Consider the following 27,801-nt stretch of genomic DNA (forward strand, 5'->3'; position numbering starts at 1 on the left):
ATTACTTCTTCAAATAACTATTTCCGAAGTAGTTAGCTTATAAAAATGTGCTTCTTTAGGATGGCAACTTGTCATGTGTCAAATACTTTTCAACTTTACATTGAATTTACAAATATTAGAGATTATTTTCATTGAAGTTAATTTTTTCCAATAGTTATATAGATGCAAAAAATTCATAGTTTGAAAGGGCTGTCATCCTCTAGGGAGCCAAAAGAACATGGCATGTTGTTAGTGCTTTATAATAGTGTATCTTACTATTAACATTTGACTCTTTGTCTGCTTTTAGAGTTTTCTTTGCCTTGTACAGAGGATGTACCAACTTGTGGAGACAGTTGTGACAAATTACTTGAATGTGGAATCCATAGATGCTCACAGCGTTGTCACCGAGGTCCTTGTGAAACATGCAGACAAGTTAGTCATCTCCTGTAATAATTACTTCTAAGAGCTCTCCTTTATGTATGTCATGTGGGAGTGTTATGTAATTGTTTTCTAGTAGTCAGTTTTATAAACATCTGTGTCATGACCTGAATGAGTTTAGTGACCTCGTGTGTATGGAGAAGGAGCAGGAGAGAATGCCAGCAGTCACATCCAAAAACCACCTTTTGTTTCTTTTTGCTTGTTGGAACATTCTCATTTTTATAGTCCAGAGTGGGGTTATTTGTTCCAAGCAGACATTCAAAGCAATAATGAATTAGTCTTAGTGATGATGGAAAGAAACTGATGCCTAGACTTGAGACTTATAAGTTATATATGTGTCACATTGATTCTAATCATACTACCAAGTCAGCAAGTTGCTTACAAGATACTCCACTTTTCTTGCGTTACTGAGACAAGATGTGCAGACGTCGTGGTGTAACTACATGTAACTGACTTTAAGGCGTAGTATTGTTTTACTATTTAGTATTAAATTCCTACTAAATTTAATGGTGGAAATTCAAATGAAGTCTCTTGGAAAAAAGTAAGATACAAAAAAAAATCTTAGAAAATTCAGCTTTAGTTTTGGTGGAGGCTTTCATATAAATTTGCACTTCAAACTTTTCTCTAGCATAATAAATATATTAAAAAAACCTTTTCTCCATCACTTTTTAGGAATTTATAAAAATTACAAGGTGAAAAAAATTATGTTAACAAAGTTAGTTTTAATAGCATTTATTTGCTTCTTCCAGGAAGTAGAAAAGCATTGTCGCTGTGGAAAGCATACGAAACGAATGCCATGCCATAAAACTTATCTCTGTGAAACTAAGTGTGTTAAGATGCGTGACTGTCAGAAGCATCAGTGTAGAAGAAAGGTATGTGTTAGGATTCTGCTTTAAAAATTCTCTTGAATTTTTCCTTTGTGGGGCTGTGATAAGCACCATCTTAACGTGTTCCTCAAATGTTCAGGCATATGCTATGCTTCCTATATGAAATATTAATTAATACTCTTTTTTTTTTAAAGAGTATATTTGTTTAGAGGGAAAGGAGGGAAAAAGAGAGGGAGAGAAACATTGATGTGTGGTTGCCTTTCACACAACCCCAACTGGGGACGTGGCCTGCAACCCAGGCATGTGTCCTAACTGGGTTTGAACCCTTGACCCTTTGGTTTGCAGGCCAGCACTCAATCCACTGAACCATACCAACCAGGGCTAATTAATATTCTTGATTAATCCTAATTGTTTGTATTAGTGGGAAGTCTTACCAAGCTTCATAAATGACAAGGTTTTTGTTTGTTTTGTTTTGTTTTTTTATCATGTGCATAATTCTCTGTTTGGTTCTTAAATTATTTTTGTTCCCTGACTTTAAAACATCATAGCACTGTTAAGAGTGATAGTCCATTTGCTGGAAGAGGCTTAACTATTATTGTTCAAAACCTGTTTATAGACACTTGGTTCAGTAGATGGTCAACTGGAGTATTTTACTTAGTTTGTAGGTTTGCAGTTTTTTGGGGGGGTCCTCTTTATCATTATGAATTATCCCTTGATCTCTAAAAGATTCCTTGTTCTTAAATCTGTTGAAATATAATGGTTTCAGCTTTCATTCGCTTAGTGTTAACGTGGTTTATCTTTTTCATTCTTTTACTTTTAACTAATTCATACTTTATATTTAAAGTGGTTTTCTTATATATAGCATTTAGATATTTTATCCTAGCAGAACATCTTTGTCATTTAATTCGGGTGTAGATCATTTACATTTAATGTGATCTTTAATATGGTTGGATTTAAGTCTTATCATTTTGCTATTTATTTTTTATTTGCCCATCCTTTCTTTATTTCTTTTCCCTTTGTTGTTAATTTCTATTTTGAGTGTTTTTCAGTTATTCCATTTTAACTCCTTTATTTGATTTCTCATATATCTTATACCCATGTATTTTATAAATGCAAGGTATTTTTGCTCTAAATAAACAGGTATCTTTTAAAAAGATGGAAAAAAATTAGAAAATGTAGTTTTGTATATTTATTATCATTACTTTTGGTGTTTTTTAGTTTTCTTATATTATCTTAGGTTTATATCTGGTTTCATTTTCTTTTTATTTGAAGGACTTTAACATTTCTTCTAGTGTTCATTAATTCTTTCAACTTTTGGAAAATGTCTTTAGTTTGTGAAAAATACTTTTACTTGAAGTTCTAGTTTGACAGTTTTTTTCCCATTTTTAAAAGGTATTGCTCCATTTTAGCTTGCAATATTTTCCAAAAAGAGTGTGCTCTTTGTTCCTCTATTTGTAATCTGTCTTTTTTTCCTTTTGCTATTTAAAATAATTTTTTCTTTATTACTAGTTTTTAGCAATTTGGGTGCTTCCTATTGTTGCTTTCTTCATGTTTATTTTTTAAATATATTTTATTGATTATGCTATTACAGTTGTCCCATTTTTTTTTCTCCCCTTTATTCCCCTCTGCCCTGCACCACCTCTCCCACCAGCATTCCCCGACCTTAGTTCACATCCATGGGTCATATGTATAAGTTCTTTGTCTGCTCCATTTTCCATACTATTCTTAATCTCCCCCGTCTGTTTTGTACCTACCATTTTTATTGAGCTTCTTAGATCTGTGGATTTATAGTTTTCATCAAATTTGTGAAATTTCCATTTTTTTATTTAAAATGTTTTTCCCCCGCCCATTGCCTTCTGAGGCTGCAGTATGTATGTTACACTACCTGAGGTCTTGCAGCGCACTGATGCTCCATTTACTTTATTTTTTTAAATTTCTTTGTTTTAGTTTATAATAGTTTTTTCTTAAAGTTCATTAATTTTCATCTGCTTTGCCTAATACGTTTTTTAATCACATCCTATGTTTATTCATCTCAGATATTATTTTTTTTTCATTTCTGAGGGTTAGGTTTCGGTCTTTTCTATATTTTCCATGTCTGTCCTTAGCATGTTCATAACCTCTATCTTTGTGAATATAGGGACTATGTTTATGATGACTATTTTAATGTCCTTGTCTGGTAATTCTTATCATTTGTTATTTCTGGGTCTATTTCTGTTGATTGATTTTTCTTCTTTTGGGTTATATCTTCCTGATTATTTGCTTGCTGGGTAATTTTTGATTGGTTTTCAGACATTGTGAACTTAAAATTTTTGGGTGCTGGGTTTGTTTTGTTGTTGTTGTATTCCTTTAACTATTTTTAAGCTTTGTTCTGGGTCAAAGTTAAGTTGTTTAGAAACCATTTGGTCCTGGGTCTGACCAGACTACCGTTGTATCTAGGCCTCAGTTGGCACCCCTGCTGAGGCGGTGATTGTTCGAAGTACTCTGTGTGACTCCTGTGTGGTAGGAGGTTCCTCTACTCTGACCACAGGGAGCACAAGCTATTCCCTGACTTGAATAATCTTTGGAAGTTGTTCTGTCTTCTTCTGGTGGTTCTTTCTCATATTTTGGGTAGTTGCCAGTCACACATACAGACAGGTATGTGGCGCAAACCTCAAGGCATCCCTTTTGGAGTTCTCCAGGAAGTTCGCCACCACTTACCTACAAATTCTAGCCGCACTGGCCTCTGGTCTGTGGAGTTTGTCTACTCAGTGTGTTGGGACCACCACACTCTGTTTGTGATCTTTCCCCTTGTGCTGCAGCCTGGAAATCTGCAGGTCCAAGCTGGTGGTGTCAACAGGACTCACTTTGTTTCTCTTTTCTTAGGAATTGCTGTCCTGTGCTGCCTTGTTGTCAAATACCTGAGAACTGTTGCTTTGTACACATGTCTTGTCTGATGTTATAGTTGTTTAAGGCAGGAGAGTAAACTGGCAGTTGCTTATTCCACCATGGTCAGAAACAGAAGTGTCTGAAGGCTTAGTCATGGACCACACAACCTTCTTTTCCCATGCTGCCACTAGCGAAACAATAGGCACATAGTCTCAGTAAATATTTGTCTAATTGAGTGAGCTATTTTGATTTTTAGTTGCTTTTCAATAAAATGTATTTTGTTTTGAGCTATTTTTGTATACGGAAACTTGTTCTTAAAGTAGGTTTCAACCCTAAGTTTCTTTAAAACAATTGTAGTCTCTATTTTCTTTCCAAAATTAGGATAATGTGAAAAGTCAAGGAAGGAATTAGAATGGTGAGGTAGACTATTAGCAGTTGCCTTTTGTTAGTGAATGAAAATCGGGACAGGTCATAGACAGCTGTATTTCTTACAAAGAGACTAGAAATCAGGGATGTTACAAAATAAAGTTAGAAGCAAATAGCTTATCTCTGCTCTCTTCCTTTAGTTAGTTGCTGAGCCCATGGTTTAAAAATAACTGCTAAACTAATTTATACATTTAACTGGTTTTATTTTAAGTAAATTTTTAAATAACCAGACTAATTGTTTGCCTGAATATAGGGTTTGACCAGTTCTATTCCTCTGGTTAATGTTATCAATCTCTGCATAGATAAGTAGAAATGAAATTATCTTCAGGGAATGTTTTAAGTCCTAGAATAATTAACTGAAATGTAAGAAAATTCAGCCTGATTTTATTAAATTAGGATATTGTCTTTTTAAACTTAAAAATTCTTCATATAGCATATCTACTTAAAAGGAGAACGTTGATACTCTTGAATACTTTTATTCTTACACTGAAAAGAAGTACAGTATCTTTCGCTTTCCGTAAGTTCTGTGGATAACTAATAATGACATTTATATTACGCATGGTTTTCAGATTGCCTGTTCTTTATGTGTTACTTTCTCTTCAGTGTTGTCCTGGAAACTGTACGCCTTGTGATCAAAACTGTGGACGGACTTTAGGATGTAGAAACCATAAGTGTCCATCTGTCTGCCACAGAGGTAATATTTAACAATAGCGGTAATTTTATGTTTGTATTTACGTAGTGTTTTTATAGTTAATAGAGAGCTCTCACATTCATTATCTTAGTTTGTCCTCTTAGTAACCTTTGAAGGCAGGGCAGCTGCCCAAATCATGATTTTATGGACAAGCAGGTTGAAGTTCAGTGATGCGCATATTTAGGGAAATAGTAAAGCAATATAGCTGAGATTTGAACCTAACTTTTCTGAATACAAAAGCTTTGTTATTTCTATAACCTTTTTTTTCCTTACTTCCTCCCAACCTTCCCCGCAAACTTTTTAAATTAATTAATATCCCACACAATTTTTAAATTAATTAATGTGTTCTTAAGTTTTTCAATTTTGTTTTGAATTTTAGACATTTTCATGGAATTAAGTCTAGTAAGGGATTGGATATATCCTAAGCCAGTGGTTCTCAAACTTTTTGGTCTCAAGACCTCTTTACAGTCTTTTGGGACCCAAAGAGCTTTTGTTGATATGGATTTTATCTATTGATATTTGTTGTATTTGAAATTGAACTTAAAATATAATAATAATTATTATTTTGTTAAAAAATAGAAATAATAAGCCCATTACATATCCATGCGGTAACATTTTTTGAAAAATATTGTATCTGAAAAAAATTTAGTGGGAATGGAATTTTTTACATTTTGCAAATGTCTTTAATGTCTAGCTTAATAGGAGATGGCTGGAATTATATCTGTTTTTGTATTCAGTCTGTTTTGGTATCACTTGTCATATAGCTTCTGAAAAACTCTGTGTATATGAGATCTTGCAGACCCCCTGAGAGGATCTCAGGGGCGCCTAAGTTATTAGACATTGAAATCTGAGTTAACTTTACCCATTTCGAGCATGTTGGTATGAAATGGAGTCTACTACACATTGGTTCAGGGTAGTGGGAAGAGCATGGACTTGGGGTGAGAGGTCTTTGCCTCTTAGCACCTTTACGACCTGGGGCCAACTGCTTTGCTGTTTTCATTGTGTTCCTTTGGCACTGCACACATGCTAGATACCCTAGTTAATGTCTTAACCCTCTCAGATTCTTGAAAAGTATATGACACTACTGCTGTTTAGTGTAATAAGGGCACAAAGAGACTGTTGGCCCGGGGTCATAGAACTAGTTGCAGGGTCAGGATGTAAACTTAAACTTTAATGATGTTTCCATTTTGCCATGTTGCCTCTCCTTAGGAAAAGTGACAGATTCCACTAATCCCATAGACAAGTTTCTGTGGATGTTTTCTGATTTGTCAGTGTCTTAAAATTGTGAAGTTAGAGCTAGTTTGTCAGTCATATTTTATCGACTCATTAAATTTAAATTTTATTAACATTTTACCATTAAGCACTAATTTACTCAATAAGGATTTATTTGTTTGTTTTTTTCCCCGTGTCTACTGAGTACCAGGCACTGGGATTATATGAGTGAACCATATTGACAAAGTGCCTGCTCTTATGGAACTTATTTTTTTACCTTTCTTAAGTTAGAATACAAATAAATCAAATTAGTATAGAATGTCTGGTGGTTCCAAGTATAGAAAGGAAACTACAGTAAAATTAAAATGGTGATATTTGGGATGGTATGTACTATTTTGTATAGTGTGATTAGGGGCGGACTCTGAAAGGGTGACATTTGAGGAGACTGAGAGAGGTTAGGGACCGGGCTGTGTGGCAGTGGGCGGGGTCACGTTCCAGGCAGGAAGACAGGAGCAGCATGTGAAGGAGCCGCAAGGAGCTTGGAAGCAGGTGCTCAAGGGGGCAGATGGTAGGAGACGAGGTCACAGAAATGATGGGCTAAAGAGGACTGGAGAGAGGAGAATGGGTGTAGGGTCCTGTAGACCATTGTTAAAGCGCTGGCCTTCACATAGAAAAAAAGCTGGCTAGTCAGATGACCATTAGAGAAGTTGGATCAGGAGCTTAGGATTTTCTTACCAAGAAAACACTAGACTTAATTAATTTTTGCACATAATTTGTAACAAGTAAACATTTAAGGTATATGTAAGTTCAGTCTCTTCATCAGCTATTTTTAGAGTATATCATCCAAAAAGGAAAGAAGAAAAGAGAAAAGTACAGGCCCAGCTAACTCAAAAAGATGTTTGTAAAATGCTAAGTTTTTAGCTATTCAAATCCAGCTGTCCAATAACTGCAGTTTTCGCTGTCCCAGACCTTAATCTGTCACACCCAAATTGAACGTATCCCAGTGATGTATGTTGGTTTAACTTTAGTAGATCTAATAATGTGATTCATCACATTAACAGTTTAAAGGAGAAATGAGGTCATCTTAGTAAATATCTAAAAACAGTTGATAAAATTCAACGTCCATATATGATGAAAACTTGACTAGAAATAGAAGGGTACATCATTAACCTGATAGAAAATATCTACAGAAAAGGCTAGAGCAAGCATCATACTTAGTGGAGAAGTGTTGAAAGCAGATCCCCCTCTTATATTATTTTGAAGCAGATCCCATAAATGCTTCACTATGCATCTCTAAAAGATGGATTCTTAACCTAAAAATAGTTAATATATTTCTTAATATCGGCAAATATCTGGTTCAGATTTATTGTTGTCTCATTTATATCTTCATTTTTAAATTCAGTTTGTATGCCTCAAAAGCCTAATAAGATTGACATGATGTAATTGGTTGAAGTCTCTAAAGTCTATTAATTTGTCATTTCTCTTGTTTAAGAAACTAAGTTGCTTTGTTTAGTTTCACAGAGTCTGGATTTTGCAGATTGCATCTCATAGTATTATTTCACATTTTCCTCTATAAATTGTTAGTGCAATTGGGAGGTCTGATCAGACCCATGTTCAGTGTTTTATTTTGTTTTTTTTTTAGAGTGTTTATTATTATTTTTTAAAGAAATTTATTCCTAACAAAATTTACTTTGATGGGAAGTATGAGGAATACACTGTTGTACAATCCTCACCATTTTTTAATCCACAGTTACATAAGATATATAGAATCATTATTTCATACCATTTTCCATCATACTAGACACCTTCATAATCAAAATTATACTGTAGCTAATAGGGAGAGGATGCTGACTGCATGTTTGCACTGTGAATATATAAAAGTTTGATGCAGTTCTTTTAAGTTCAGTGTCATCTCTCTTCTGGAATTACTGTACTAATACCCACACTGGTAGTTACATTCTGTCTACTGCTTTTTAATTTAAAAAGCATTATACCTGAAACTGTTGTATCTGTCATGTTGTACAGGTATCTGTAACAAATGCTGCGGATCAGTAGGAAGACTGTTTAGAGAAATTACCCCTTGTCCTCAATATTTAAACAAAAGAAAAAGTGATACTACAGTTGAGAGTGGCAAAAATGTTGTTTTTGATAAGGCCCTCTTTGGATTGCTGAAGATGAATGAAATTTGTTATTATCAAGTATGGAAATTGATATGCTGAATTAGAATGGACTTACATGTCACTCTGAAAAAATGTTGCTATTCACTTTTTCTTTTGGAAAGCTCAAAATTTGGTCATGTGGGTCAGGATGACTTGACTTGCATTGCCATCAAGATAATACTTCACTGAATATCATGCTAAGCAAAGTAAGTCAGAAAAAGTCAAGAACCATATGATTTCACTCATGTGGGATACAAAACTGAAAGCAACAAATGAACAAACAATAAAAACAAACAAAAGCTCATAGACACAGACAATAGTACGCTGGTACCAGAGGAAAGGGGGTGGGGTGCTAGTTAAGGGTAAAGGCGATCAGATATATGTAACAGAAGATCGGACTTTGGGTGGTGGGCACATAATGCCATATGCAGGTGATGTGTCATAGAGATGTACCCTTGAAACCTATGTCATATTACTAACCAAAGTCACCACAATGAATTTAATGAAAATATTCAATAAAAGATAATACTTCACTGGATTATTTTTTACTTATTAAAACACTAAAGTATAAACTTGGTAATTTGTACAATACATGTATGTTTTTTGCCTGTGTTGCTTTTTACTCCCATTTCCTTTTTCTCTGTTCATTAATTGAATCCAAATTCTGCCATTTAAGGAAGTATTTTGAACTTTTAGAGGCTTTAACAAAGTTGGCTATTTTTCATCATTAGTCTGTTTCTTATCATGTTAACTGTTAGTCAGTGTTTTGCTGGGTCCTGACACCTAGGCAGCAGTCTCTTAATATACTCACTGCTTAATTGAAGATTCGAATTCCCTTATTTCATTTCAAATGGGGTACCTCATTGGGAAAACCAGCGTAGGAAGAAGGCCCTCAAAATGATGTCTGAGCCTTGGCCATAACGTGATAGCTTGTTGAAAAAGGTTTCTTTCATTTTGTTTTTGTGTATTTCTACCAACTCATAACAAAAGAAGGTTAAAAAGCTGAAGCCCAAATATTTCCTTTTGAAATGTTTAGAAGAGAAATATTCGGAATTATAACCTAAAATGAGGGTTTAGAATTTAGTCTTGCAAAACATGAGTAATGGAAAATTGACTATACTGATGAGAGAATTTACTTTTATTGGGGAATTTATCCAAAACTCATATACTTGAATAGAAGTATGTATGAAAATAAGCCAAAGAGATTATTGTTAACATTAGATTTTCCAAAGACTTAGATCCGTTTATCTTGTGAATGAGTGATGTGTTAACTTTTAGCAAATTTTAAAGAATTTTCTAAAACTTTTATGGAAGCACAAGTGTAGCTATAGAAAAAGTATATAAATCATAATTGTTCTCCTTGATGAATATTTACAAACTTGACATATCCATGTAACCAGAACTCAAATCCTTAAACAAAATATCACCAGCATTTCCAAAACCCTTCATATCATCATCCTGATTTTGAATATTATAGATTAGTTTTTCTGTTTACTTTATGTGAATGGAATCATATACAGCGTACTCTTTCTTCGGGTTTCTTTGCTCAGTATTAAGTCGTGAGGTTCATTCATATAGTGTAGTTTCTTCATTTCATGTAGAATGTCCCATTGTGCAAACACACAAAACTTACTGATTCTAGTATTGACGGGCATTTAAGTAGTTAAGCAAATTTTAAGTGTCGGGCTTTTTTTCCAGGTAGTTGCTATCCTTGCCCAGAAACTGTAGATGTGAAGTGCAATTGTGGTAACACGAAGGTGACAGTACCCTGTGGCCGAGAACGTACCACAAGACCACCCAAATGCAAAGAGCAGTGCAGGTTAGTCTGAAGCTTTGCACAGACTTACACATTTGTGTCTTACCAATTTGAATTCATACTGATTTTTAATAGTAGTATTTTCAATTCGCTTTAATGTATTAAAATAATATTCACAATATGTTCTCATTCTGTATGGAATCAGAAGATTCATAAATAGAAAACTGTGCTTTAAATATATTTTTTCAATGATCAAAAGTAACTTAAAAAATTGTACTTTATGACTTAGTCGACCGCCAACTTGCCATCATACACGTCAAGAAAAACATCGCTGTCACTTTGGCCCTTGTCCTCCATGTCATCAGCCTTGCCAAAGAGTGTTGGAGAAATGCGGTCACTTGTGTCCTGCTCCGTGTCACGATCAAGCGTTAATAAAGCAGACCGGCAGGGTAAGAGAACTGTATTATTCAGAGACAGTGGATTGCTGTGGATCGTGTTTTTTTAATTTTACTTAGTTATTCAACAGGCAATGAATAAGTATGTATTTGGTTGTAAGCACCGTGATAGGAGCTGGAATGCAAGATGACTAAGACTTGGTCCTTTGTTTTAAGAAGCTTACAATATAGGACACGAGAGAGATCAATAAACAAGTATTTGCAAATACAGTGTGATAGTCATGTTGTCTTCAAGATAGAGCTAAACTTGGCAGTCCTCCTTCACATAGGGTTATGGATATCTACTGGTTTTCTCAAAGAATCATTCACATTTTCGATGAATAGTTATTGAGCTCTTACCGTGTGCTAAATATTCTTCTATAGGGGAGACGATAGTGGGCCAAGAAATGGAGACTCCATTCTGCTGGTGGAAGTTGGAGTATACAGTTATATCTCTCATTGTCTGGCTAATGAGGAGTAAAGGAGGCTGTACTGCCTCCTTTACATCCTCCAGTACTGCCTGTGTACTGCCATTGAAACGTTGGAGTTCTCCTCAGGTTTTGATATCGAATGTGTGTGGAGGGGAACAAGCTGATAGAATATAGGTGGAATAGAATATTTTAACAAGCACAGTTTGTTGATTTCTTTAAAAATTTTCAACCTGCTTGAGTGGAGGATACATGACACTATGTTCTTAGATTCACATTAATGACCAGTGTGATTTTTGTCCCTCTGACTTGGAAACATGTTTTACTTGTAGCACCAGCCCTCAGGCCCGTGGGAACAGCCCTCTGAGCCAGCATTTATTCAGACTGCTTTACCTTGTCCTCCATGTCAAGTTCCTATTCCTATGTAAGTATTAGAACTTTAACTTTGAAAAATATCTCTGACATAGTTCAAAGGGTATCTTAAGTCACCTTTTCTGATTTTCTTTTTTTGTCATTTTAGGCGTAGCCTAAAAGCTATTTCCCCTGTCTTCAGTTTCGTTCTTCACCAGACACATTTTGCATACTGCTTTAGAACTTCTTCGACATTTCTTTTTTGAATCTGTTCCTCCAGCTAGAGTTTGATTCCTTTCTTAGCTTCCACAACAACTTGCGCTTACAGTGACAATAGTATACCTAAGAGATCATCACGTTAGTTTTCCTGACTGATTCTCATGCTAGTCTCTAAGCTCCTTGAGGACAGAGGAAAGCCAGGTTTTACGTAAGATGAACTTGAAGGAGAGTGTTTGAGGAAAATGATGAAAATGAAAGGAAGTATTTTCTGGGATTGGTCAGTAAATGACCTGGGCTGAGTCATACCTGGGGTAAGAGGGAATCCCGGAATGGTTCATACTTCCAGCTGAAGTAATGGAACATAGGGACACAGGAAGTACAGCACTAGGACACAGCAGAAAATTACAGAAGAGGCTGTTGTCTACGACTCAGTTCCAAATTGAATTTGGTATGTCTTGTGTATCTGTCTTAACTCTTGAAAGCTTTCACTGCTGTTTTGTCCTGTGACAACTTTCCTTTCACTTTAAATAGCATGTATATTTTTATGTGTTGGTTGGGCAGTCAGGTTGGGAGGTAAAGTGTTATTGAGAGCTATATTGACAAGTAGAGTGATTTTAGTCTGTAGATTTGGGTGGGGGGAGGTATAGTTAACACAAAGGTCCTTTATGTATTCAGTTACTTACTAGAGACTGTTCTTTTACTGAGGACTCGTGTGTCTGTGAGGGACCAAGTTGTCTGTAGTTTGTCTCACTAGGTTTGAATTACTAGTGATTATCAGTGTCCTAAATTTTTTGTTTTGGGGAAACAGAAGAAGAGACCCTGATATTTTGATTCATAGGCACTAAAATCAACACATTGTAGCCAATTACCATTGAATTCCTTAATCTGTTTTACAGGAATTTTATTTTGTGTGTGTCATACCAAATAGTTTCACTGCCCTAAAAATGCCCTGTGCCATGCTCATCCCTTGCCTCCCTCCCCCTGCAACCCCTGGGAAACCACTGTTCTTTTTATTGTTTTTATAGTTTTGCCTTTTCCAGAATGTCATCCAGTTGGAATCACAGTGTACAGTTTTTCAGACAGGCTTCTTTCCCTTAGAAATGTGCATTTAAGGTTCCTCCAGGTCTTTTCATGGCTTCATAGCTCATTTCTTTTGATCACTGAATAATATTCCATTTTATGAATGTACCATAGTCTATCTCATCACCAGTTGAAGGACATTTTGGTTGCTTCTGAGTTTTGGGAATTATGAATAAAGCTGCTATAAACATTCATGTGCAGGTTTTTGAATGGACATCAGTTTTCTACTCATTTGGGAGAATGTTTAGGAGTGCAGTTGCTGGCTCATATGCTAAGCCTGTATTTAGCTCTGCAAAAGACTGCCAGACTGACAAATGGCTGCACCGTTTTGCAATCGCGCCAGCAATGAATGAGTTACCCTGTTGCTGTACGTCGCAGGTGGCAAACACAAGGCCCTCAGGCTGAACCCGGCCCTCCACCTAGTTTCTATCCGGCAACAGCTCTGATCTCCTTGCCCCTAGTTAAGGAATAGTTACATTTATACAGTCCTAAAATTACATTCGGCCCTTTGAAGGCAAGGGTGAGTCTGGTGTGGTCCCCGGTGAAAATGAGTTTGACACCCCTGCACATCCTTGCTAGTATCTGGTGTGGTCCGTGTTTTGGGTTTCAGCCATTCTAGTAGGCATGCAGCAGTATCTCGTTTTAATTGGCAGTCCTCTGATGACATATGATGTTGAACACCTTTTCGTGTGCTTATTTGCCATCTGTATGTCTTCTTTCGTGAAGTGTCTGTTTTCTGTTCAAATCTTGTTCATTTTTTAATTGGGTGTTGGCTTTCTGATTGTTGAGTTTGGAGTTCTTTTTATAATTTGGATACAAATCCTGTACCAGATACGTGTTTTACAAATATATTCTCCCATTCTGTGGCTTGTCTTTTTATTTAATACTTTTTCATTTAAGTGTTCTTCACAGAGAAGATGTTTTTGGTTTGATGAAGACCAACTTTATCATTTTCTTCCGTGGGTCATGCTTTTGGTATTGTGTCTAAAACGTCATCACCAAACTCAAGGTCACCTAGATTGTCTCCTCTTGTATAGGTTTGCATTTCTTGGGGTTGGTTAGTGTCAGTCCTTTGACTTTATTCTTCTTCAGTACTGGGTTATCTGTCCTGGGTTTTTTCTCTTCTCATATAGATCCTAGAATCAGTTTGTTGATGTCCATAAAATAGCATGCTGGGATTTTGACTGGAACTGTGTTGAATCTACATTGAGTTGGGAGAAGCGACATCTTAACAATACTGTACTTTCCTGTCAGTGAAATTTAGAGCTTTGAGTTCTTTCACGAGTGTCCCATAATTTTCCTCATATGGATCTTGTATGTATCTTGTTAGATGAATACCTAAGTATTTCACTTTTTTATGTTAATATAAACAGTGCTATGTTTCATGTTTTCAAATTCCAGTTTTTCATTGCTGGTTAATAGTAAAGCAATTAACTTTGTATCCTTTAGCATTTCTATAATCACATATCTCCATATGTGTTTATTTTTTATTCTTAATAAAACAAATTAGTAGATTTAGCATCTTTACTGTAGATAATCTTTTTAAAAAATATTCTTATTTCTTCTTTTCCTTTTTTTTAAGAGTTTATTTATTTATTTTTACAGAGAGGGGAAGGGAGGGAGAAAGAGAGGGAGAGAAACATCAATGTGTGGTTGCCTGTCACGTGGCCCCTACTGGGGACCTGGCCTGCAACCCAGGCGTGTGCCCTGACTGGGAACCGAGCCGGCGGCCCTTTGGTTCGCAGCCCACGCTCACACTGACCTACACCACCCAGGGCTGCTTTAGGTATTCTTTTTGAAGAATTTATAATGTTTTTATTTCATTTTATTTTTCTCTTACAGGGAGTGTCTTGGGAAGCACGAGGTGAGTTATTGGCATAAGTTTTAAGTAAAACTTGTGCAAAACTTGTAATCTATGCCCCTTCTATACTAGGATTGTTAGAAATAATGAAGTCAAAGTATCATTTCAGTGTTTTAAAGATAATAGTTTGTCTACCAATTTTATTTTATTTAACATTTTATTTTATTTTTGACTTAAGGGGAAGGGAAGAGAAAAGGCATGAAACATGGATCTGTTGCCTTCCATATGTGCCCTGGGGGACTGAACCCACAACCCAGGCATGTGCCCCGACTGGGAGTCAACCCACCACCCTTCCATTCATGGGATGACACCCAGCCCACTGACCGACACTGGACGGGGCTGTTGACTGATTCTAAAAACATACAGTGCTGTTATTTGAAAATTAGTTTATGAATATGCATCTACTACAGAATCATATTGAGTTTCCCTTTTAGGAAAACAATGTTTTGCTTCTTGCCATTCATTTTTTTGATTTTTTGATATGATAAATGAATTACCGTTTTTAAAATGATCGTTATTATTAGTGAAAATGTGTCAGGCCTTTGTGAAACTTGTTATCAAATGGTAACAGTTGTTTTGGAAACATGGGTCTAAAAGGTGTGTGTGTATATATGTTGTGCTGATTGTCTTTCTTTTTTTTCTTTTCTTAAGGTGAGTCCACTGCCATGCCACGCCGTAGGACCCTATTCTTGTAAGAGAGTTTGCGGACGCACCTTAGACTGTCAGAATCACACGTGTATGAAAGAATGCCACAAGGTTACGGAAACTGCTGCCTGCACTGGCGAAACCAAGGTAAAACTGAGTTTGAAAGAGTGCGTACTTCTAGATATCTCCGGATTTGCTTTCAGCTGTTTTTCAAACCTGACATGTATGACAGGTGATGCTTGCAGTTTTAATAAGTCTCCAGACTTTTGTTGGAAGTGAAGTAAATGTATCACAATGTGTGAGTACATGTGTGTGAAATTCATTAAAAGCATTTTATAAGCATATCAGAAATTGACAGTTCAAAAATCTCTAAACATTGCCATTTTATTAGGAAGAACAAATGTAGCTAATCAAATTTTAAATAAAATTTTATTTTTAAAGTAACTTGTTTTTCGTAGACTCCCATTTTATAGGGAATCATTATAATAGCAAGTGTGCCTAATGAGGAATAAGCCAAAAAATCTTAAGCTTCATATTTATTAAGTAACATTAAATTGACAAATGTTTAAGTAATTAATATGAATTGTATTATTGAAAATTCCAGTTGCATTGTTAGTTTTTGGGGGTTTTGATCTGGTAACTGGAGTGTATGACATCATAAATATCCATGATATCATTCTTGCTCATGTGTAGACATACATGAAAATGTGTTGTAATCTCCTCATTCATCCATGTGATGTTCCTCAATAAAAATTTTCATGATAAATGTAAAAGGTATTGAAATTGCAGAATTAAACAAATAATTGTAATGATTCAAATCCATTTAACTATAAGGTGTAGCTGCTATACAGCATTCCTCCTTGAGGTTTTTAGAACATCAAATGAGTCAGAAAAAATTCATTTTTAGAGCTGATATAACTGACAGAGATTGGGGAATTCTCACTGAACATTTCGCCGTTGCTTTTGGGGCAGTGGATGTGGCAAAGCGTGGGTTATAAGTTACGTGCCCTTTTTCTCAATTTAGCTACAAGTCCATTCGTATCTCTCACTCAGTGAAGGCTACTGCAGTGCAAGTGAGTGAGAGTTACATTATTTGGGCGATAACTTTGTGATCATTCTAATTTATGTATTAAAAACAAAATGATAAAGAAAGTTTGAAAAATTTCTTACCTTACCATAACACTTCAATTGAGATCCACTGGAGAAAGGCTCCTAGTATGTATCTCTTGACCCAAATGCCTCTGGAATTTTTCATGCAGTTTCTGCCGTCAGTCGTAGAATAGAGCCTACAACATAGCAGGTATTTAGTGAGTGTGTCTTGAATTGACTGGCCTCAAAGCCCTTTTGATTATCAGCTGTGCTCTGGTCTCCTTGCCTGACCTTACCCACCGGTCTCAGTCCAGTCAAGTGTATTATATGCAGTGGCTCCAATTGTCACCATTAGCGACAAATGTTCCTGTTGTCTAATTCACTGGTTAGAGTGAGTGGAACTGTGGTCGACAGGGGAAAGGTATGAGGCTGAGGGCAATTGAAATAGTGAGTGTTTCCCAGGCGGGTGTGGGATCAAATATCTTTGAGTGACTGAAAGAAGAAATGGAGTGATGAGGAAAGTCTTATTTCTTTGGGAAAAATCTGTCACCAAGAGCACATATAAAAGAAAAATTACGTACATACGTAATTACATACACATACCTTCTTATGTAATTGTGTATATTACAGACCCTTGCCACTCGTAGTGTTGTCTGCAGACTGGTAGCATTGGCATCAGCTGGAATCTTGTTAGAAATGCAGAAATCTCAGGCTGTACCTCAGCATTTTAACAAGATTCTCAAGAGATTGATAATGCACAAAAATGTTTGAGAACACTGCTAAAGGCAATGTATGTGATGTGTCATGTTTCACTGATTTTTTTTGAAAAAGAATTTTATTATAATCATTAAACTTGCTAAGAGACTAGAATTTAATTATTCCAACTACTAAAAGGAAAGGATAATTCTGTTACGTGATAGAGGTGCTAATTATTGCTGTAATGAAATCATCATGTGTAAATGTACCAAATTAACATTTTGAACACCTTGAATTTATACATCAAATATATCCCAATAAAATAAGGAAAAAAGTTGCACTTATCAAGATTAGTTTTCTAATTTGTGATAGTGACCCAAATGTATTCTGCTTCTCATCATCCTGCTACTTAAAGTTAGGATTGCTCTCCCTGGATTTCCAGAAAGTTGGATGAATTGGAAAAGCTAATTTTAAAAGCTAATAATGAAAAATGTTTAACCTTTAAGACTTAGTATCCATATCTATAACCCTTTTATTTTATCTCATGTATGATATGTAAAATAAACAATATTCTGTAATAAAAATCTTTAACCTTTCTTAGTAGATACATTCTACTTAAATTATTAAATTACCAGAGCAGAGAGGTGACTTGTTAGGTTACAGTTTTACAATTTAGATATATTTATTTGTACTAAATGCAATTTAGTTTTGCATTATTGAAGTGCATTAAAAGTAAATTAAACTGGTGGTCGTTCTCCTTTTTTCCTCTATATGTGTTTTACTTTAGCAAAATGTGATTAACCCCGACATTTAATGCTTTGGGAATTTTCATTTATGTGTTAACAATGTATGAATTTCTTTAGTTTATGATGATCATACCTGTTGGGTCTACATGAATTGAAAATCTTTTAATCCATATTTTTTTTTCTGCCACTGACTATTCTTTAGGAAGTAATTTACATTTTTAATAGAGATATTTAGTGAAATTATGTCCATTTTAAAGGTGAGGCAGTTTGATTTAATGAGGTTTGTAGACATAAAAATCTTTGTGAATAGTGGTCATATTGATAATCTTGTTGGTCTCCATTTTGAATATTTAAAAAATGAGTGATTTTTCAATACAGTTAATACATTTTATTAACTATATTTCTAAGAGCTGCAGAAGCACTTTCTTTTAATGGAGTATATAAATTTTATAATTACCATGTAGCAATGTTAGACTTTTGTACTTAGGTGATTTGTTTCCTTGCAATGTGTCAGGCTGGCCCAGAATGCCTTCAGTGTGAAGAAGGGTGCTCTAAGTCACGGCCAGTGGGCTGTCCCCACCCATGCGTTTTGCCATGTCACCCTGGAGAATGTCCCCCTTGTGTTCAGATGCTTAGAATAAAATGTCACTGCAAGATCACAACCCTGTTTGTGGAATGTAGGTAAGTAGCCTGAAGAAATGTTCTTGTTTTACTAAAATTATTTTGAAACCTTTTTATAATTCAGGACCCTTTATAGGTAGTATGCCGTAAGGGATATTTTTCAGTGGTGGTCCTTAGACTCGGGAGGCCTAGGTTTTTCCTAGACACCTGGAAGAAATGTACACTACTTCACCTTGTGGGTACTTTACCCTTTTTCAACCAGGGCAGTTCTGACTTCCTATTTGGGGATTCTATATAAGACTTTGTTAGGAAAAAAATTGTGTCACCGCTTTTAAAAAGACATAGGAGAAGCACTCCTATAACAATTGTTCAAATAACAGTGACAAAGTAGAATTTCATTGGCCCCAAAATTGATTCGCACGTAATTACTTAAGTGTAATTTTTAAATTATAGATTTAAAAGCTAGAGTTTTGTTTGTTAACAAATGTTGCTGTCATGGCATTATCGTACAGGATGTGACCTATTTTCTTGACTTTCAAAAAATGCAAATTTTGCTTGTAGATTATGTGGAGGAGGAAAAAATTTCCATTCCTTTCTATTTAATCATGATCTAACTTCAGTTAATCACAATCAAACTCATTCAGTTCCATTTCTTCCAACTCTATAAAATGGGCTTTTTGTAAGGTTTAAATCAAGGTAAATTGGAGAATATAACTTTATTTCTGATTTTTTTGAGCATAAATACTTTTTGGAAAATACCTGTTAATGTTATTTTAAATTTGTTTTTGTCTCTTAACTCTCTAGATTCATGCTTTGTTAAATTAACTAGTCAAAATTGTTTTTGCAATTTAAAAAATAAAATGTTACAATTTTTAGCTTTAGAAGTTTTATAGGCAGAGTTAATAGGGCAGTTTTCCTTTATTAATGGGGGATACTGACAAAAGGGATTGTTTTCTTTGATTTTGTTGGGTTTTAAATTTCTTCCTCTTTTTTTTTCCTCTTCATCATGTACTCTTCAATGGATGCCTTTCCCCACCCTTTTTTTAATCCTTACCTGAGAATATATTTATTGATTTGAGTGAGAGAAACATTGATGTGAGGGAGAAACATCAAACCCTTGCCTCCAGTTTGCACCCTGACAGGGGATTGAACCTGCAGCCTAGGCATGTGCCCTGATCAGGGATTGATGCCTTTTGGTGTGTGGGACAACTCTCCAACCAACTGAGCCACCCAGCTAGAAAGGGTGCCTTTCCATTTTTACCTTCTTTTCCCCAGAGTGATGTCTTTCCAAGGTTGGTTCCTTGGTTATGCACTTTTAGAATTCTCTTCCTTGTAGTTAGTGCTCTGAACTACCAAGATTTTTTTTAGTGTTTTTACACTCAGAGTTTGTGGGAGGACTCTACCCACAGAACTCCCCCTTCTCCCCCACCCCGCTGCTGCAGTTGAGAATAAGTCCACCAAGACGTAATCTGCTTGGCGAGGAAAGGCTGACCAGTCACTCAGAGGAGAAGGGCCTTGAGCCTCTTTCTCAATGGGCTTTGATTGGGTTTAGTTTGCATAGGAATACAGGGGCATATATGTAAAGCTCATTAATCATTGTCAGGCAGTAATGATCAAGGAATAGATAACATTTAAAGAACCATAAGGGCTTGTTCTGAGCCAGGGTCAGATAGATAGGGTGACGCCAAAGGGCCATAGAACTTTGGGAAATAAACTCGTTTTACGCTTGGACGCTTAACTTTTAAACTGAGGCCACTCTTAGCAAAGCAGGTTTCACAGGATTTTACGCATTCTTTCTTAGGCCTGATCGCCCCAGGAACCTCCCAGGCCAGCACAGGGCTGTACCACCTCCGGCACTGTTTTAGGCTTCAGTCAGATGGGGGAAGTAAGGCAGCCAAGAGATTAGGAGTCTTCTTATAGATAGAATGAGGACTCAGGCTATAAGAAAGCCGAGGGGTGAGGGTCCATCACCCCTTTTCTATAGCCCCCCAAGTCCTTCCCTGATGGTCCCTTCGTTACTGTGCCTGTCGTGGGTTGTTCCTCCCTTGAGAAATCTTAGCCATCGTTCATTATCCAGCCATCCTCCAGGGACGAAGCAGGGTGAAGTAAAGGGCAGAGGCTATGCCCCTGCCGGGAGAATAAGTTTCATCTCCTTAGTGGCTTATGGTCCCAAGGTCTTTTTACTCAGCCTTAGCTGTGGGGGGTTATAGCTTCCGAAACCAGGCAGGGTGGTTCCCAACAAGGGTTGACTTTCTTTTTCTGGTGTAAGGTTGGCTTCCCCACTTTCCTGTTCAGTTTTTCCAGAACTTCACTGGCTTCTTGAAGAGATTCCTGTGGGAGCTTGAGAAATAGCTCTGCTAAGAACTGATACTTACTTTTCTACTTACAGATAATTTGAAGTTTGTAGACATTTCTGTCTTCTAATTAGGCCAAGGTCATGGGATTTGAGTGATTTTGTTATCGATGAGGTGAACAGTTTTTTGGAAGGACGTGTGGATACATTTAAATTGAGGTGGCTTCCATTATCTCAGCTCTCCAGAGTTCCTTTTTCCTTTTCTTTTTTTTTTTTAAGATTTTATTTATTTAATTTTAGAAAGAGGGGAAGAGAGAGAGTAAGAGTGGGAGAGAAACATCAGTGTGTGGTTGCCATTTGTGTGCCCCCTGCTGGGGACCTGTCCCACAACCCAGGTATGTGCCCCAACTGGGAATCAAACCAGCAACCCTCTGGTTCCCAGGCCAGCACTCGATCCACTGAGCCACACCAGCCAGGGCATCCATTTCTTGAATACGTGTTTAAAATATGTTTTTATACAGAATTCTCTAGTCTTAGTATTCTGATAATTTTATTTGCTTTAATTCTGCAAATTATTTCATAAGTCATCTTTCCCTTTTAGTACTTTTCTGCTTCATGTATATTTGTTCTATAGAAATATAAAATATAAAAAATACAGACCTTGAAAAGTAGGTAATGTTTCCTAATTATAGAGTAATAGGAGTAAAATGATTTTAACTCACTAGGTTCAGAAGTGGGCACCATACTTGTAAGAATGAAAATATACACGTTTAGTAGAGCTAGCATAAAAACTTTGTGATATTAAGTGAAATTTTGCCAAGAAAATTGCCTATGTTAGAGTATGTTTGTAGCTAATTTGATACAAATATTAACATTATAGTTTTGGCATTAGTGAAGCTAACTTTATGGTACATTTTGGCAATTATGTCCTGCAAAGGCAAATAGAAAAAGCAGGTAAAGGAAAGGAGAAGAGCCCTGGCTGCGTGGCTCAGTTGGTTAGAGCATTGTCCCAAAATGCCAAGGTTGTGGGTTCGATCCCTGATCAGGGCACATACAAGAATCAACCAATAGTGAAGGTGTCAATAAGATGTTCCTCTCTCTCTCTCTCTAAAATCAATCAATAAAAATTAAAAAAAGGAAAAGAAAAGGAGAATAAAGTAATGGAGAAAAGTGTTTCTCTTGTACATCGATGTTTCTCTTCCTCTTGCTGTCTCCCTTCCTCTCTAAAAATAAATAACTGGAAACCAGAAAAAAGATATAAAATTTAAAAAGGAATAATTGTAATTATGAATAATGATTGACCTATAGGGAAACACAGTACAAGAACTGTTAAACAGAGCCCAGGAATAGATGATACTTCATGTGTGTTTCATACATCCTTTCTAGCAGGGACTGTCCTGTTGACATTCGAGTTTTTGTAGTTGATGAAGGTCTGGAAGGTTTATCAGGACAGTAAAGTAGTTGGGAGGATAATTGTTACAGAGACACAAAATAGTTCTCAAGAAAAAATAAGTTCATCTTATAGATATGCTTGGAATTGTGTTGTTTTTGGAAAATATGCTATGAAATGGTCTTGGTTTGAATGTCACCAAATCTTTCTCTCCTATTTTTAGAAAAATAACCACAGCTGATGTAAATGAAAAGAACCTCCTCAGTTGTTGCAAAAATCAGTGTCCTAAAGAGGTAAGCTTTACTAGAACCTTTTAAGTTGTATTTTTTGGGCATTGTTTCTTTTGCATTTTCTCTTTTCTTGTTTGGACATCCTATTTCAGGTCTGTTTCTGGACCCAATAAAAATAGGTGTCCAGAAATAAAAATGTGATGTCTGTAAGAATGTAATGCATGTGATTAGGGTAGATGCACATCTCTTTATGAAATTTGCAGATACTAGGACTAGGAATGACCCTCGAAGATTATTTTTAAGTAGTTTTAAAGATAGCTTATGTACTTCATGCAGTAAGGTATTCACTTAATGTTTACTTTCCATAATGTGATTCAGACTTAAAATGTAAATAGATCAAGAACTGTGTGGGTTGTACAGGCAGTTAGAGAGTAAATTTATAGTAGGTTATTTAAAAAGACAGATATGTATGTGTGTATATGAGAACTTTAAAGTTCATTATCATTTTGAATTGATTAATATAAAGCATTTATATATAAGGTTTTGTTTTTAAAGACTCACATGTTTGTATGTACATTGTATTCAAACTAAAAGGATGAAAAGTGGTTCCAAAATATTGTTGGGAGTAAATGGGAAAATTTCACTATTGATTTGTCCTGGCAATAATTTGAGAAACCAAAGTTATCCATCTGTATTTGGCCAATCTAAAAGTGAGGAGCCTCCTTTTTTCAAGGTTGGAGGTTGGGCAGTGACAACTATTTGATTTGCGTGGACGCTTATAAAGGAATCCTTTTGACTTATAGATGTACTAATAGTACCTCTTTTAATGCTTGGTCAGGAAGAGATGCCAGCAAAGTGTTAAATGTGGTAGTCAGTCTCTGACTGAAGAAAACAAATCGGTGCATGGCGTGCCATTTTGTCAATGGTATTTTCTTTTAACTAAAACTTTGGACGCTTTTATGGAGTCTTGTGTAAGAACTAGAACCTGAAAATTTCAAAATTTATGTAAGATTTAAAATAGGAGAACATTTGAAGCAATAAATGATTACTTTAATATGTTTTTGTTAATATACATAAGACTAGAGGCATGGGATATTGCAAATTTAATTTTCTGAATTCTTCAAATCCTGCATTTTTCTTGTAAAAATTTTTTCCTCTACCCAAATTCAGATTCCAGGTAATAATTAGTTGAGAATGTTTTATTTTTAATCTGACACAGTACCTTGCTATGATATCAGTTAGAAATAGGATAACTTAATTCAGCAAAGGCTGATTCGCAGTCCAGCATTGCCTTGGCTATGGTGATCTGTAATGACATTTGCTGGTTCTAGATGAGTGGGGACTGTTGATTTAAAAATGTGTATCTGTGCTCATGGTTTTGGATTCTAGGCCATTCTGGAGCCCCTCTGCTATTCTAGAGTCTCTTTGGGCTTGAAAACTATAGCCTTAGTCTGGGAACAGTACAAGTGGCTATGACATAGTTTAGAAAAACCTAGGAGTAGACAAGTGAATTTCAATGTGTCTAATAGAACTCATTCTAGTCTATGGCCTCTTGACATCGATAAGGCTATAGCAGTGGTTCCCAAACTCGGGCCTGCATCAGAGTCACTTTAGGGGCTTGTTAAAGCAGATCGATGGGCCCTACCCCAGAGTTTCTCATTTTCTGGGCCTGGAGTATTTGCATTTCTACTAAACTCTTACATAAAGGCCATACTGTGCACTTTGAGAACCAGTAGGCTACAGAATCAGGTCCTACTTACCAGCCAAGAACTCTGTTGGTTTAATCTGCAGTAGATATCTTGTACTCAGTTATGGTGTGGGATTCTGATAAATTCCTGTTTACTTTATTCTCCCCTCCCCAGACTGTAGATTTCTTGTGGGCAGGGACTATGTCACATTTACCTTTGTGCCTAGTCCCTGGTTCCCTGGTTGCTCGTATTAGGCACCTGGGAAGTGTTTATTGAATGTGAGTGAAGGAGCATAGGCATATCCTTTCAGCTCTGCACCTTCTCTGATATGCACTCTGTCTTCTGGATTGTTGCATTAGGTTTGAATTTAACTAAAAGAAAATTTAAAGGTACCATTAAGAACCCAACTTTGTGTCCCACATATACTCGTACATCTGTACTTCAAACATTGTGTTCTTAATTTGGTTTTATTATTAACACACAAGCTTTTCTACTTTTCACTTGGGCAAATTATTTAATCTCTCTGTAACTCAAATTGTTCACCTGTAAAATGGAAGCAACAATAACGCCCACGCAGAAGGTTGTCTGAGCATTAAATGAGTTAATAACATGTAAAGATCTTAGTATTTGGTAAGTACCAGCTATGGTGATGATGTTAAGTGTGTTTATCCACAAACAGTATTGTTTTACCGGCCTTCTTTAATTGTCTTTGGAGAGAGCTTTTTAAAATCATTGGCATTAAAATGGAACATTTTTGAACTAGACAATGTTGGTTATTGATAAGCCATTTGATATGGCTTGCCAGAGAGCTAGCAGAATGATGCTAGGGGCTGGGTCAGGTGGAAGAAAACCATCTCACTTTGAGTGGGAAGGGCAGGCATCTCACCTTTAAATGGATATCAGGGTTGGATGTTTTAGAAAAATCTTTCGCTGTGAAATCTACAATGAAGGCACAGACATTATATATTATGCATTCTAATCAGTGTTCTTTGTGACTGTTTTTCAGCTCTTTCAGACTATAACCTGGCTTTTGAGATAACACACACTGGCCCAGCTAACAGGCTCATGTGATTTGATTATAGTTAGGGTTAATTAAAGAAAAAGTTGAAAAATTAGCTGATTATCCAGGATTGATTGATCCTATTGTGATGGACTGTCTCTTAAAATAGTTGTTGGGAGAAGGGGAGGCAGAGTATGACTAAAATATAAATATGTAACTGCTTTATTTTGGTTTTGTTTTAGCTTCCATGTGGTCATAGATGCAAAGAGATATGCCATCCTGGTGAATGTCCTTTTAATTGCAACCAGAAGGTAAAACTTAGATGTCCTTGTAAAAGAATAAAAAAGGTAAATATTTTAAGTTATTGAATATACTTTTCTGTACACACTTCTTTTTGTCTGTGTTCAGTAGTTTGTTGGCTTTATTTTTTAGCCTTTTAACGTTAAGGTCTTTTTTTTTTTAAAGATTTTATTAATTTTTTAGACAAAGGGGAAGGGAGGGAAAAGGGGAGGGAGAGAAACATTGATTAGTTGTCTCTTGCACTCCTGCACCCGGGGCCTGGTCTGCAACCCAGGCTTGTGCGCTGACTGGGAATCAAACCAGTGACGTTTTGGTTCACAGGCCAGTGCTCAATCCACTGAGCCACTCCAGCCAGAGGCCAGGGCAGGTCCTATTTCTTAGAAACTTATTATCCCATCTATTTCTGTAAATGCTTTTCTTTTTCTTTTTCTTTTTTTTTTAACCAGGCTGTAAGGAAAATTATTTTTATTGGCCTTCAATATTTTTGAAAGTTTAGATTTTCTTATTCTTTTTTAAAAAAGGTATCTAATCATTTTTTATTGTTATTCTATTACAGTTGTCCCAATTTTTCCCCCTTTGCCCTCCTTTGCCTATCCCATCCCCTGCTTCCACAGTTGATTCCCACACTGTCGTCCATGTGCGTGAGTCATTCATACATGTTCTTTGTCTAGACCCTTCCCCTTCTTTCCACCATTATCCTCTTCCCCTCTGCTCTCTGGTCACTTTCAGTCTGTTCCATGTTTTCCATGCCTGTGGTTCTAGTTTGTTCGTTAGTTTATTTTGTTTATTAGATTCTTCTTATAAGTGAGATCGTTTCTGGCTTTCACCAACTGGCTTACTTCACTTAGCATAATATTCTCCAGTTCCATCCATGTTGTCGCAAAAAGTAGGAGTTCCTTCTTTCTTTCTGCTCGGTAGTATTCCATTGCGTAAATGAACCACAGTTTTTTGGTCCACTCATTTACTGATGGGAACTTAGGCTGTTTCCAGTACTTGGCTATTGTAAATAGTGCTGCTATGAACATAGGGGTGCATAAGTTCTTTTGAATTGGTGTTTCGGGATTTTTAGGGTATATTCCCAGCAACAGAATCGCTGGGTCAAAAGGCAGTTCTGTTTTTAGTTTTTTGAGGAAATTCCATACTGTTTTCCACAGTGGCCACACCAATGATTCCCACCAATAGTACACTAGGGTTCCCTTTTCTCTATACCTTTACCAGCACTTGTTGTTTGTTGATTTATTGATGATAGCCATTCTGACTGGTATGAGGTGATGTCTCACTGTGGTTTTAATTTGCATCTCTCTGATGGCTAGAGATGTTGAACATCTTTTCATATGTCTATGGGCCATCTGTATGTCTTCGTTAGAGAAGTGTCTATTTAAGTCCTCTGCCCATTTTTTAATTGGATTGTTTGCCTTCCTGGTGTTGAGTTCTATGAGTTCTTTATATATTTTGGAGATCAAACCCTTGTCCGATGTATCATTGGCAAATATATTCTCTCATACGGTTGGTTTCCTTTTCTATTTGATGATGGTTTCTTTAAACGTGCAGAAGCTTTTTCGTTTTATGTAGTCCCATTTGTTTATTTTTTCCTTTATTTCCCTTGCCCTAGGAGATATATTGGTAAAAATATTGCTATGTGGGATATCTGAAGTTTTCTTGCCTATGTTCTCCTCTAGTACTTTCATGGTGTCATGACTTATATTTAAGTCTTTTATCCATTTTGAGTTTATTCTGGTGTATGGTGTAAGTTGGTGGTCTAGTTTCATTTTTTTTTTGCATGTACCAGTCTGGTTCTCCCAACCCCATTTATTGAAGAGGCTATCTTTACTCTCTTGTGTGCTCATGCCCCCTTTGTCGAATATTAATTGACCGTAGAGACTTGGGTTTATTTCTGCGTTCTTTGTTCTGTTCCATTGATCTATGTGTCTGTTCTTGGGCCACTACCAGACTACTTAGATTACAATGGCCTTGTAGTATAGTTTGATACTGGGTATTGCGATCCCTACTACTTTGTTCTTCTTTCTCAAGATGGCTGAGGCTATTCAGAGTCTTTTTTGGTTCCATACAAATTTTTGGAGTATTTGTTCTAGATCAGTGAAATATGCCCTTGGTATTTTAATAGGAATTGTGTTGAATCTATAGATTGCTTTGGGTAGTATGGACATTTTAATGATGTTCATTATTCCAATCCATGAACATGGTAGATGCTTCCATTTATTTGTATCATTCTCAGTTTCTTTCTTCAGTGTTCTTTAGTATTCCACATACAGGTCTTTTACCTCCTTGGTTAGATTTATTCCGAGGTACTTTAGTTGTCATGTTGCTGTAGTAAATGGGATTTCCCCCCCAGTTTCTCTTTCTGATAATTGGTGGT

General features: G+C 36.1%; 1 protein-coding gene across 5 annotated transcripts in view; it reads left to right on the top strand.

The window, feature by feature from the left end:
- NFXL1 (nuclear transcription factor, X-box binding like 1) overlaps positions 1-27,801 on the top strand; it is a 48,183-nt gene that overhangs the window by 12,159 nt on the left and 8,223 nt on the right. For all 5 annotated transcript variants that reach the window (XM_053922548.2, XM_071221298.1, XM_071221299.1 and 2 more), the window contains exons 10-20: positions 287-411; positions 1,167-1,289; positions 5,139-5,229; positions 10,296-10,416; positions 10,643-10,802; positions 11,548-11,639; positions 14,708-14,729; positions 15,378-15,518; positions 18,417-18,583; positions 22,430-22,499; positions 25,367-25,471. In XM_053922548.2, the coding sequence (XP_053778523.1) occupies positions 287-411; positions 1,167-1,289; positions 5,139-5,229; positions 10,296-10,416; positions 10,643-10,802; positions 11,548-11,639; positions 14,708-14,729; positions 15,378-15,518; positions 18,417-18,583; positions 22,430-22,499; positions 25,367-25,471 (1,217 nt within the window). The remainder of the gene's footprint in view (positions 1-286; positions 412-1,166; positions 1,290-5,138; positions 5,230-10,295; positions 10,417-10,642; positions 10,803-11,547; positions 11,640-14,707; positions 14,730-15,377; positions 15,519-18,416; positions 18,584-22,429; positions 22,500-25,366; positions 25,472-27,801) is intronic.

This window comes from Desmodus rotundus, chromosome 4 (assembly GCF_022682495.2).
Source record: "Desmodus rotundus isolate HL8 chromosome 4, HLdesRot8A.1, whole genome shotgun sequence".
NCBI lineage: Eukaryota > Metazoa > Chordata > Mammalia > Chiroptera > Phyllostomidae > Desmodus > Desmodus rotundus.